This window comes from Lynx rufus, unplaced genomic scaffold, assembly GCF_022079265.1.
Source record: "Lynx rufus isolate CCGP_SWC_20201006 ecotype Redwood Valley unplaced genomic scaffold, mLynRuf1.p SCAF_1, whole genome shotgun sequence".
In the NCBI taxonomy this organism is placed as follows: domain Eukaryota; kingdom Metazoa; phylum Chordata; class Mammalia; order Carnivora; family Felidae; genus Lynx; species Lynx rufus.
Window position 1 is genome coordinate 108778104 of NW_025814823.1, and position 13880 is coordinate 108791983.

Here is a 13880-nt window from a genome sequence, read left to right on the forward strand (position 1 = left end):
AAAGAAACTAACAGAGAAACAGAATTAGAGACAGAGAAGAACAGATGGAGAGAGATCAAGACAGAGATAGGATGAAGAGAGACAGAGCTTGAGACTGAGAGACAAAAACCAGGGAAGGCAAAGACAAACAGGCAGCTGCGAAAGAGAGTGACAGAAATATTCAAAAAGAAGACAGAAAACTTTATTTCTAGCAATCAGCTGTCTTTTCAACTGCTGGATTCCATGAAACAACTAGTGCCTCTGATAAATCTCTTTGAATAGGTGTTTATTATATGCAGCCAACTCTGGAACACAAACTCAGAGTTGGAACTTGAACATCATAGGCAAATTTGTGTTAGGTTTCTTTTTTTTAATTTTCTCTCTTTTTTTTTTCTTTCACTCTTCCTTTCCTTTCTGGCTTAAAATCTCTTAAAATAGCTGTTTGTTCAAGACATAAGATGGGATTGTTTATTAGGAAAATTTTTATCAAAAATTTTATGTATATTTAGCTGGTACACTGTCAGCTCTTGAATTCATTAGCTATTTAATCTTTCTTCATCTGGGAAAGGGAATGATGGGGATTATTCTACCCCTAGGGATTGCTGTGCAAAGGTTACGAATAATACATGTAAAGAGAACCTACAGTGCCTACAGAGTAGGAGATATTCAATGATAGCTAGTATTTATTATTGTGGTTGCCACGGAGGTGTTCTATTCAGACCTCCGTGAAGTGAGAACCTGCTGTTCCAGTGCAAAGAGTGCAGTTACCTGACAGCGCCCCAGTCCTCCCCCCCCCCGCAACCCTCCCAACTTCTCTGGAATCTCTGGAAAGCTTCAGCTTTCAGGTTGAGGCCATCATCTTCTCAGGCAACCCCTAGCCAACGTTTGAGCATAGAAGCCCAATGTAAGACTCCTGTAATAGAGAACCTTTGCTCCAGACCTCCTTATGGGGAAAGCTTCTGGCACACTTGCAATGAGGGCTGAGACTATTCCTGCCCAATACTGCTTTCTCCCTATATTCCTTTCTCAGCTGTTATCCCCTCCAGTATACCACTTGAATGAACTCTTAATTCTGTCTGACTATCTACTTCCCCATGGTCCCAAGAGACATAATTGTTAACTATCAATCCACTAAAAAAGACCTGCCTATATACAGCTATAAATATAAAGCTCTCTGCATTTTTTCCTAGATTTGTTAACAAATCTATGTATATCTAAATCTTACCAATAAGTACATTTTCTGGATACAGGCTTTTCAAGAATTAGTTAAAAGAAGACCAGTGCTTACCGATGCAGATTCCATGGACTGAGGCAAAAGAACGTTGGTAACTGGTCCACCTGCACTGGTTTCAATAACAGATCTCTGGTGAGATGATGGAACCTTGATTTTTAGATGACGAGAACTTAACTTTGCTTGAAAATTTTTATCTGTATGTTCAGGATCTTTTTCAGGCTGAAATAAATTCATAATCACGAAATATACTCCATCATGAAATACATTCCATAATCATGAAATACACTGTAAAATTATTTGCAGCACTTCTCAGATGTCTTATTTTACTGTAATATTAATGTAATAATTATTACAATTAAAATAGGGTACATTTATCAATCATATAAATATTATATATATAATTCTATTCTTATTTCCTCAACTTGAAAAAGAGTTTTCAACTTAAAGATAAAGGTTTTGTAAAAAAAAGTAAAGTTTTCTACATATTTAAAAATAAAATCTATTGAAAGACAAAACAGTTTGAAATACACGCAACTCGGGGTGCCTGCATGGCTCAGTTAAGCATCTAACTTTGGCTCAGGTCATGATCTCAAGATCCATGAATTTGAGCCCCACATTGGTCTCTATGCTGACAGCTGGAGCCTGCTTCAGATTCTAGTCTCCCTCTCTCTCTGCCCCTCCCTCGTTCACACTCTTTCTCTCTCTCAAAAATAAATAAGCATTAAAAAAAAAAAAAGAAATACACACAATTGAAAAAATTTCCCTACTACATTTAAGGTAACCTCTCTTAAACAGTGTTCCATGAAAACAGATCATAATGAGATTTATCTACCTGTCGGTAGTTCAAACTAAATTTTAGAGAAAACATCAAATGTATTTATATAAATGTATTTATTATGCAGTTATCTTCATTTAAGAAATCAAAAGTACTTTCTAAGACATCAGGAAGCTGCAACTACAAGAAAGCATGTTCCTTTACCAATTAATCCCTCCATTGAAAATTGTGGATTGCTCAGTGACTGCTTGTCTTGTGTGACTTGTCCAATACAGTATTCCCAGTTTACATATATTCAACATAACTGAGGAGGTGAAATTTGAGTTGAGTCCTGAAGAATGACAGTAGTTTTGAGTTGGGGCTGAGGGGATAAACACAATGGTAGAGAGAGGTAGGGGAAGGAAGGAAGGAGCTATAAAGTTCATTTCAATCAAAGGAAAGAACAATGGTATGGAGCAAACAGCAAGGTATTTACTGGCATCTACTGACTTGCTACTCTCATGTATACGAAGCAAACAACTTTTTCTCTCACTCCTGTCACCATTCTCAGCAATTTCATCACGCAAGTTGATAACTCATCTAACTAACTAGCCCTCCTGCAATTTTCAGTGGTTGACCTTTGCATTTTCAATAACTTTTTCACTTCATGGTATTTTAATCATTCTGTGATCAAACATAGCTCTTACCATCAACAGAAATTACAGAATCACCAATTTGAATAGCTTCTTAAATCCTTCCAACCTATGTTCAATTATGTTCATGAAATCAACTCCCCTCCACTGAAATTTCCAATTTACTGATCCTACCATTCTATCTTGATACATTACCCTTCTCCTGTCTTATTCTTTCCTCATCTACCACCATCTATCCTTGTAATTACTTGTGATCCCTTCTTCTATCACAGATATCTGACAAACCCCCAGCCCTAGATGACTCCTGATATCAATATCTTCTGTACCTCCACTGCAGCTGAGTGCTGGGAAAACCATACAATCTGGCATATCAAAGTCACCACAAACTCAAAAGGAGTAGCCACAGACTGGCAACACTTCTGCATTTCTCTAGCTTCTCATGATTATGTCACTCTCTTCCCATTTTCCTGAAACCTCTGGTCTCCTTCCTTCTCCCATTCTCAGCTGACAGCCTTACCTCACACTTCCCCACAACAACAGAGGTAATCAAACGGACATGACCATTAAGGATTCAATTTTGGGGGCCTGGTGCAAACTAAAAATGTGGGGTCCCTTGTTTAAAAAACTATTAAACATGTCAAGGCAAGAGAGCATTAAATGAAATGTGGGATCCTTCTAAGCACAAAGCCCATGCTGCTACCACTATTTTTACAAATATACCACAATGGTAATATCTCTACTCTTATTTTAAAAATTTTTTCACATTTATTTATTCATTTATTTATTTATTTTTTAATTTTTTTTTCAACGTTTATTTATTTTTGGGACAGAGAGAGACGGAGCATGAACGGGGGAGGGGCAGAGAGAGAGGGAGACACAGAATCGGAAACAGGCTCCAGGCTCTGAGCCGTCAGCACAGAGCCCGACGCGGGGCTCGAACTCCCGGACCGCGAGATCGTAACCTGGCTGAAGTCGGACGCTTAACCGACTGCGCCACCCAGGCGCCCCTCACATTTATTTATTTTTGAGAGAGAGAGAGAAAGAGTGTGAGCGGGGGAGGGGCAGAGAGAGAGGGAGATACAGAATCTGAAGCAGCTCCAGGCTCTGAGCTGTCAACACAGAGCCCGACGCAGGGCTCGAACCCGTAAGCTGTGAGGTCATGACCTGAGCCAAAGTCAGACACTTAACCAAGTAAGCCACCCAGGCACCCCTCTCTACTCTTTTAAAGGCCAGTTCCTCCACTTGTATTCTGGATCCCATCTTTCCTCATCTTTTCAAAGACTTCCCTCTTCCCCTAATTGTATACGAAGTTTGTTGGGGTTTTTAAAAACAGCTTTATTGAGATATAATTCACATACCATAAAACTCATTCACTTTAAGAGTAAAATCAATGTTTTTTAGTATGTTCACAGGGTTGTACAACCACTATAGCCTAATTTTAGAACATTTTTGTCCCTCCTAAAAGAAACTCTGTTCTCATTAGCAATACATCTGCTAATGGAGTAAAAACAAAACAAAACATGTTTCCTCTGACCCTGCCTCTCCTTCTAATTACTGTGCTTTTTCTTAATTTCCCTTCAGAGTCAAGCTCTATATGTAATCATTACTTCCTCACTTCTTTTTTCTTTTTTCCCACCTTTACTGAGGAAAAATTGACAAATATAATTGTATATATGTGAAGTGGACAAGTAACAGTATATACATATACACTGTTGAATGATAACCAAGATCAAGATAATTAATATATCCACCATCTGACATATTAATATTGTGTGTGTGTGTGAGAAAGTTTACAATCTACTCTCAGTAACTTACAAGTATGTAACGGTGTATTATGATCATCATTATGCTGTACATCAGATATTCAGAACTTTCTCTCATTATGACTGAAAGTTTGTACCTTTAAATTTTTTTTTCAACGTTTATTTATTTTTTGGGGGGACAGAGAGAGACAGAGCATGAACGGGGGAGGGGCAGAGAGAGAGGGAGACACAGAATCTGAAACAGGCTCCAGGCTCTGAGCCATCAGCCCAGAGCCCGACGCGGGGCTCGAACTCACGGACCGCGAGATCGTGACCTGGCTGAAGTCGGACGCTTAACCGACTGCGCCACCCAGGCGCCCCGAAAGTTTGTACCTTTAGACATACATCTCCCCATTTCCCCAGACTCCTAGCCTCTGGCAACTACCATTGTATTTTCTATTCTTTGTTTCTATTCTTTGTTTTGTTTTTTGGGTATTTTTGGGTTTTGCTTGTTTTTTAGGATTCCACATATAAGTGATACCATGCAGTATTTGTCTTCCTCTGGTTTATTTCATTTAGCATAATGCCCTTCAGGTTCATATATGGCAAGATTGTAAATGGCAAGATTTTCTTCTTTTTTTATAACCAAATAATATTCCATTATCTGTATCTATATATCTATATCTATATCTATATCACTTTCTTTACCCATTCATCTATTGAAGGACATTTAGGCTGTTTCCATATCTTGGCTATTGAAAATAATACTGCAGTGAACATGGGAGTGCAGATATCTCCCTGAGATACTGATTTCATTTCCTTTTCCTTTGGATCTATACCCAGAAGTAACACTATAGGATATAGTTCTATTTTTAATAGTAACAGTAGTTCTATTTTTAATTTTATGAGGAACCACCATATGGTTCTCCACAATACTTGTACCAGTTTACATTCCCACTAACAGTATTTAAGCGTTCCCTTTTTTGCACATCTTTGCCAAAATTTGCTCTTACCTTTCTGCTAATAGCCATCCTACCAGATGTGAGGTGATATCTCATTGTGGTTTGCATTTCCATTTCTCAGATTATTAGCGATATTGAGCACTTTTTCATGTATGTTTTGACAACTTTTACATCTTCTTTGGGAGAATATCTATTCTGGTATTTTGCACGTTTTTAAATTGGATTATGTATTTGCTTTTTTGTTACTGAATTGTATAGGATCTTTAACTATTTTGAATATTAACCCCTTATAAGATGTATGATTTGTAAATATTTTCTCTCATTCTTTGGGTTGCTTTTCCAATTAATTGTTTTATTAAAAAATAAGTTTATTTATTATAAATTTATTAATTCCTTTGCTGTATAGAAGCTCTTTAGTTTGATGTTGTCTCACTTTAGTTTTTCTTGCGTGCTCCTTTCGTGTCTTATCAAACAAATCATTGCCAAGACCAATGTCAAGGACGTTTTTCCCTAAGTTTCTTCTAGGAGTTTTATATTTCCATGTTTTATATTTACATCCTTAACCCATTTTGAGTTAATTTTTGTGAGTGGTATAAGATAGGGGTCCCGTCTCATTCTTCTGCATGTGGATATCCAATTTTCCCATTACCATTTATTGAAGAGATTATCCTTTCCCCAGTTTGTGTTCTTGGCACCCTTGTCAAAAATCAGTTGGCTGTATATATGTGGGTTTATTTCTGGGCTCTCTCTTCTGTTCCACTGGTCTATGTGCCAGTGCTGTACTATTTCCATTCTACAGATTTATAATATATACTGAAATCAAGAAATGTGGTATCTCCAGTTTTGTTCTTCTTTCTCAAGATTGCTTTGGCTACTTGGGGGTCTTATATGGTTCCACACAAATTTGAGGACAGTTTTTCTATTTCTGAGAAAAAATGTGATTGGAATTTTGAAAGGACAGCATTGGCTGTGTAGATTGCTTTGGGTAGATGGACATTTTCACAATATTAATTCTTCCAATCTAAAAACATGCAATATCTTCCCATTTCTTTGTGTCCTCTTTGATTTCTTTCATCAGTGCCTTAGAGTTTATAGTGTACAGGTCTTTTACCCCCTTGTTTAAATTTATCTCTAAGTATTTTATTGTTTTTGATGAGATTCTAAATGGGATTTTTAAAGAAAAAACACAGTTCTTTCCTCCACTGAGTCTTTCTCTTGCGAGTCTCCTTTACTACTCATTCAAAACACTCACACTTCTGATACTTCTGGTCACTACATGTATTGGGAGTTTTTCCCACAACAAAATTTCTCTGCAACACCAGCTAGATGTCCTACAATTCAACTCAATTCTAACACTGTTTACCTGCAGATAATATCAGATCCCACAGGTTAAAGGCTTAGTCCCACAAGACTGCTCCCATACAAATCCAGATGCCAATCACAAGTAGTAGGTCCCCAGGTTATCCTCAAGTTCTATACAATTTGGCAACAAATTGGAAGCCCCCATCACCCTATCCTCAGGTTCAATTAATTTGCTAGGGCAAATCACATAACCCAGGGAAGCACTTACATTTACTAATTTATTAAAGGATATATACTAATATAGAGTGAGGTCTGGGAGGGTCCCAAGCATAAGAACTTCTACCACAGTGGAGTTGTGATCTGTCACCTCCTGGTGTGGATGTGTCCACCAACCTAGAAGCTCTTCAAATCTCCTTCTATTAGAATTTTTATGGAGGGTTCCTCATGTAGGCATAATCAATTACTAACTTCATTCCAGCTCCTTTCCCCTCTTTGGAGAAGGGAGTGACTGGGTTGAAAATTTCAAGCTTTTAATTATGGCGTGGTCTTCCTGATGACCAGGTCCATCTAGGAGCCACAAAGGAGTCCACCCAGAGTTGTCCCATGAACAGAAGATCCTCTAGTATTCTTATAACTTAGGGATTTACAAGGGTTTTAGGAGCCTTGTGTCAGGGATGGGGTCAAAAAAATATTAAAACAAGAGATGCTCCTGGTGTTCTTAACACTTAGGAAATTACAAGCACTTAGGAGCTGTGTGCCAGGAAATGGGGACAGAGACCAAAATATATATTTCCTCTTATCTCACAGGATTGCTTTCTGATTTCTGTTTCAAATAGTTTAATGCTAGTGTATAGGAACATAACAAATTGTTGTATGTTGATTTTGTATTCTGCAACTTTACAGAATTTATCCATTAGTTCTGACAGTCTTTTTGGTAGAGTCTTTAAGGTTTTCAATATATAATATCATGCCATCCACAAAGAGATAATTTCCCTTCTTCCTTTCCTATATGCATGATTTTTACTTCTTTTTCTTATCAATTTGCTCTGGCTAAAATGTGCAGTACTATACTGAATATAAGTGGCAAGAGTGAACATCTTTTCTTATTCCTGATCTTAGAGGAAAAGCTTTTAACTTTTCACCACTGAGTATGATATAAGCTATGGGCTTGTCATATGTAGCCTTTATTATGTTGAGGTATGTTCCTTCTATACCTAATTTGTTGAAAGTTTCTATTATGAAAGGATGTTGAATTTTGTCCAACGCTTTTCTGCATCTATTGAAATGATATGCTTTCTATCCTTCATTCTGTTAATGTGGTGTATCACGTTAACTGATTCTCTTATGTTGAACTATACTTTCATACCAGGGATAAATCCTATTTGATTGTGAAATACGATGTTTTCAATTCGCTCTTGAATTTGGTTTGCTAGTGTTTTGTTGAGGATTGTTATCTACGTTCATCAGGAATATTGGCCCGTAATTTTCTTTTCTTTTAGTGTTCTTTCCTGGAGTTGGTATCACAGTAAAGCTGTCCTTGTAAAATGAGTTTGGAAGTGTTCCTTCCTCTTCAATTTTTAGAAAAGTTTGAGAAGGACTGATATTAATTCTTCTTTAAACATTTAAACATTAGATGAGGCACCTGAGTGTCTCAGTTGGTTGAGCATCCAACTCTTGATTTCAGCTCAGGTCATGATCCCAAGGATGTGGGACTGAACCCCACATCAGGCTCTGTGCTGAATGTGGAACCTGCTTAAGACTCTCTCTCTCTCTCTCTCTCTCTCTCTCTCTCTCTCTCTATCCAAAGGGAGCCAATTCCCGTCACTGAACTTGCTTGCCACCGTGCAAACGCCCACCGCTGTGCTTCTGTGGATCCATCCCTCCGACAGGCCTGCCTCCCTCCCGGTGCTGCGGGGCCCCTCCCACAAGGGACCACTGAAGGCAAAGCTAGCTAAGCCTGCCCCTCCCGCCCCTGTGCACCTTGCAGAACCACCTGGCTAATACGCCCTTGACCAGATCCCATCTAAGCAGCACCACAAGCCTGGCAGTGTGCAAGTAGCCCAGACAGGGCCACACCACTCCACAGTGAGTCCTGCCCCTGGGAGAGGGGAAGATGAGGTACACACCAGTCTGACTATGGCCCCAGTGGTGGGCTGGGGGCAGACATCAGGTCTGACTGTGGCCCTGACACAAGTTACTCCTAACAGCACAGGGGAAGTGCCCTGCAGTTTGGAGTTACCACAGGGACTACCCAAAATGATGAAATGGAATAATTCTCCTCAAAAGAAATTCCAGGAAGTAGCGACAGCTAATGAATTGATCAAAAACGATTTAAGCAATATAACAGAACAAGAATTTAGAATAATAGTCATAAAATTAATTGCTGGGCTTGAAAACAGCATAGAGGACAGCAGAGAATCTATTGCTACAGAGATCAAGGGACTAAGAAATAGTCATGGGGAGCTAAAGAATGCTATAAATGACCTGCTAAATAAAATGGAGGCAGCCATAGCACAGATTGAAGAGGCAGAGGAGAGAATAGGTGAATTAGAAGATAAAATTATGGAGAAAGAGGAAGCTGAGAAAAAGAGAGATAAAAAAATCCAGGAGTATGAGGGGAGAATTAGATAACTAAGTGATACAATCAAATGGAACAATATCCATATCATAGGAATTCCAGAAGGAGAGAGAGAAAGGGGCTGAAGGTGTACTTGAACAAATCATAGCTGAGAACTTCCCTGGTCTGGGGAAGGAAAAAGGCATTGAAATCCAAGAGGCACACAGAACTCCCTTCAGACGTAACTTGAATCGATCTTCTGCACAACATATCATAGTGAAACTGGCAAAATACAAGGATAAAGAGAAAATTCTCAAAACAGCTAGGAATAAACACGCTGCCAGAAAGGAATGGCAGGAAATCTTCAATGTGATGAACAGAAAAAATATGCAGCCAACATTCCTTTATCCAGCAAGTCTGTCATTTAGAATAGAAGGAAGGAGAGATAAAGGTCTTCCTAAACAAACAAAAACTGAAGGAATTTACCACCACTAAACCAGTCCTACAAGAGATCCTAAGGGGGATCCTGTGAGACAAAGTGCCAGAGACATCAGTACAAGCATGAAACCTACAGACATCACAATGACTCTAAACCCCTATCTTTCATAATAACACTGAATGTAAATGGACTAAATGCTCCAACCAAAACACATAGGGTATCAGAATGGATAAAAAAACAAGACCCATCTATTTGCTGTCTACAAGAGACTCATTTTAGACCTGAGGACAGCTTCAGATTGAAAGTGAGGGGATGGAGAACTATCTATCATGCTACTGGAAGTCAAAAGAAAGCTGGAGTAGCCATACTTATATCAGACAAACTAGACTTTAAATTAAAGGCTGTAACAAGAGATGAAGAAGGACATTATATAATAATTACAGGGTGTATCTATCAGGAAGAGCTAACAATTATAAATGTCTATGCACCAAAACTGGGAGCCCCCAAATATATAAAACAATTAATCACAAACATAAGCAACCTTATTGATAAGAATGTGGTAATTGCAGGGGACTTTAATACCCCACTTAGAGCAATGGATAGATCATCTAGACACAGAATCAATACAGAAACAAGGGCCCTGAATGATACATTGGATCAGATGGACTTGACAGTATATTTAGAACTCTGCATCCCAAAGCAACAGAATATACTTTCTTCTCGAGTGCACGTGGAAGATTTTCTAACAGAGATCACATACTGGGTCACAAAACAGCCCTTCATAAGTGTACAAGAATTGAGATCATACCATGCACTCTTTCAGACCACAAGGCTATGAAACTTTAAATCAACCAAGGAAAAAGTCTGGAAAACCTCCAAAAGCATGGAGGTTAAAGAACACCCTACTAAAGAATGAATGGGTCAACCAGGCACTTAGAGAAGAAATTTAAAAATATATGGAAATAAATGAAAATGAAAATACAATAATCCAAACACTTTGGGATGCAGCGAAGGCAGTCCTGAGAGGAAAATACATTGCAATCCAGGCCTATCTCAAGAAACAAGAAAAATCCCAAATACAAAATCTAACAGCACACCTAAAGGAAATAGAAGCAGAACAGCAAAAACCCAAACCCAGCAGAGGAAGAGAAATAATACAGATCAGAGCAGAAATAAACAATATAGAATCTAAAAAAACTGTAGAGCAGATCAATGAAACCAAGAGTAGGTTTTTTGAAAAAATAAATAAAATTGATAAACATCTAGCCAGGCTTCTCAAAAAGAAAAGGGAGAGGACCCAAATAGATAAAATCATGAATGAAAATGGAATTATTACAACCAATCCCTTAGAAATACAAGCAATTATCAGGGAATACTAGGAAAAATTATATGCCAACAAACTGGACAACCTGGAAGAAATGGACAAATTCCTAAGCACCCACACACTTCCAAAACTCAAACAGGAAGAAATAGAAAACTTGAGCAGACCCATAACCAGCAAATAAATTGAATCAGTTATCAAAAATCTCCCAACAAATAAGAGTCCAGGACCAGATGGCTTCCCTGGGAAAGTCTACCAGACATTTAGAGCAGAGATAATACCTATCCTTCTCAAGCTGTTCCAAAAAATAGAAAGGGAAGGAAAACTTCCAGACTCATTCTATGAAGCCAGCATTACTTTGATTCCCAAACCAGACAGAGACCCCACAAAAAAAAGAGAACTACAGGCCAATATCCCCAATGAATATGGATGCAAAAATTCTCAACAAGATACTAGAAAATCGAATTCAAAAGCATATAAGAATTAATCACCATGATATATTGGGATTCATTCCTGGGGTGCAGGGCTGGTTCAACATTCGCAAATCAATGTGATACATTGCATTAATAAAAGAAAAGATAAAAACCTTATGATCCTGTCAATCGATGCAGAAAAAGCATTTGACAAAATTCAGCACCCTTTCTTAATAAAATCTCGAGAAAGTCAAGATAGAAGGAACATACTTAAACATCATAAAAGCCACTTATGAAAAGCCCACAGATAATATCATCCTCAATGGGGAAAAACTGAGAGCTTTCCCCCTGAGATCAGGAACACGACAGGGATGTCCACTCTCACCATTGTTCTTTAACATAGTGTGTTGGAAGTTCTAGCATCAGCAGTCAGACAACAAAAGGAAATCAAAGGCATCAAAATTGGCAAAGATGAAGTCAAGCTTTCACTTTTTGCAGATGACATGATATTATACATGGAAAACTCAACAGACTCCACCAAAAGTCTACTAGAACTGATACATGAATTCAGTGAAATTGCAGGATACAAAATCAATGTATGGAAATCAGGTGCATTCTTACATACTAATAATGAAGCAACAGAAAGACAAATAAAGAAACTGATCCCATTCACAATGGCACCAAGAATCATAAAATAACCTAGAAATAAACCTAACCAAAGATGCAAAAGATTTGTATGCTGAAAACTATAGAAAGCTGATGAAGGAAATTGAAGATTATAAAGAAATGGAAAAACATTCCGTGCTCATGGATTGGAAGAATAAATATTGTCAAAATGTCAATACTCCCAAAGCTATCTACACATTCAATGCAATCCCAATCAAAATTGCACCAGTATTCTTCTTGAAGCTAGAACAAGCAATCCTAAAATTTGTAGGGAACCACAAAAGACCCCGAATAGCCAAAGTAATATTGAAGAAGACCAAAGTGGGAGGCATCACAATCTCAGATCTTAGCCTCTACTACAAAGCTGTAATCATCAAGACAGCATGGTATTGGCACAAAAACAGACACATAGATCAATGGAATCGAATAGAGACTCCAGAATTGGACCCACAAAAGTATGGCCAACTCATCTTTGACAAAGCAGGAAAGAACATCCAATGGAAAAAAGACAGTCTCTTTAACAAATGGTGCTGGGAGAACTGGACAGCAACATGGAGAAGAATGAAACTAGACCACTTTCTTATACCACTCACAAAAATAAACTCAAAATGGATAAAGGACCTGAATGTAAGACAGGATACCATCAAAACCCTAGAGGAGAAAGCAGGAAAAAACCTCTCTGACCTCAACTGCAGCAATTTCTTACTTGACACATCTCCAAAGGCAAGGGAATTAAAAGCAAAAATGAACTATTAGTACCTCATGAAGATAAAAAGCTTCTGCACTGCAACGGAAACAATCAACAAAACTAAAACGCAACCTACAGAATGGGAAGATATTTGCAAATGACATATCAGACAAAGGGCTAGTATCCAAAATCTATAAAGAACTCACCAAACTCCACACTTGAAAAACAAATAATCCAGTGAATAAATGGGCAGAAAACATGAACAGACAATTCTGTAAAGAAGACATCCAGATGGCCAAGAGGTACATGAAAAGATGCTCAATGTCACTCCTCATCAGGGAAATACAAATCAAAACCACGCTCAGATACCACATCATGCCGGTCAGAGTGGCTAAAATGAACAAATCAGGAGACTATAGATGCTGGAGAGGATGTGGAGAAATAGGAACCCTCTTGCACTGTTGGTGGGAATGCAAACTGCTGCAGCCGCTCTGGAAAACAGTGTGGAGGTTCCTCATAAAATTAAAAATAGACCTACCCTATGACCCAGCAATAGCACTGCTAGGAATTTACCCAAGGGATACAGGAGTACTGATGCATAGGGGCACTTGTACCCCAATGTTTATAGCAGCACTTTCAACAATAGCTAAATTATGGAAAGAGCCTAAATGTCCATCAACTGATGAATGGATAAAGAAGTTGTGGTTTATAAACACAATGGAATACTACTTGGCAATGAGATAGAATGAACTATGGCCTTTTGTAGCAACATGGATGGAACTGGAGAGTGTTATGCTAAATGAAATCAGTCATACAGAGAAAAACAGATACCATATGTTTTCACTCCTATGTGGATCCTGAGAAACTTAACAGAAGACCATGGGAGAGGGGAAGGGAAGAAAAAGTTAGAGAGGGAGGGAGCCAAACCATAAGAGACCCTTAAAAACTGAAAATAAACTGAGGGTTGATGGGAGGGTGGGAGGGAGGGGAAAGTGGGTGATAGGCATTGAGGAGGGCACCTGTTGGGATGAGCGCTGAGTGTTGTATGGAAACTAATTTGACAATAAATTTCATAGTAAAAAAAAAAAAAGATTTTTTCTCTTTCTCTGTCTGCCCCTCTTCCACAGCTCATGCTGTCTCTCTAAAATAATTTTTTTTTTTAAATTATAC

The 13880-nt window shown here is 38.3% G+C and overlaps 1 protein-coding gene across 1 annotated transcript in view; it reads right to left on the minus strand.

Annotated features, from left to right (window-relative positions):
- Positions 1–13880, minus strand: part of MEIKIN (meiotic kinetochore factor) — an 89921-nt gene that overhangs the window by 38317 nt on the left and 37724 nt on the right. Inside the window, exon 10 of the mRNA XM_047076008.1 lies at positions 1268–1432. Coding sequence (XP_046931964.1) covers positions 1268–1432 — 165 coding nt within the window. The remainder of the gene's footprint in view (positions 1–1267; positions 1433–13880) is intronic.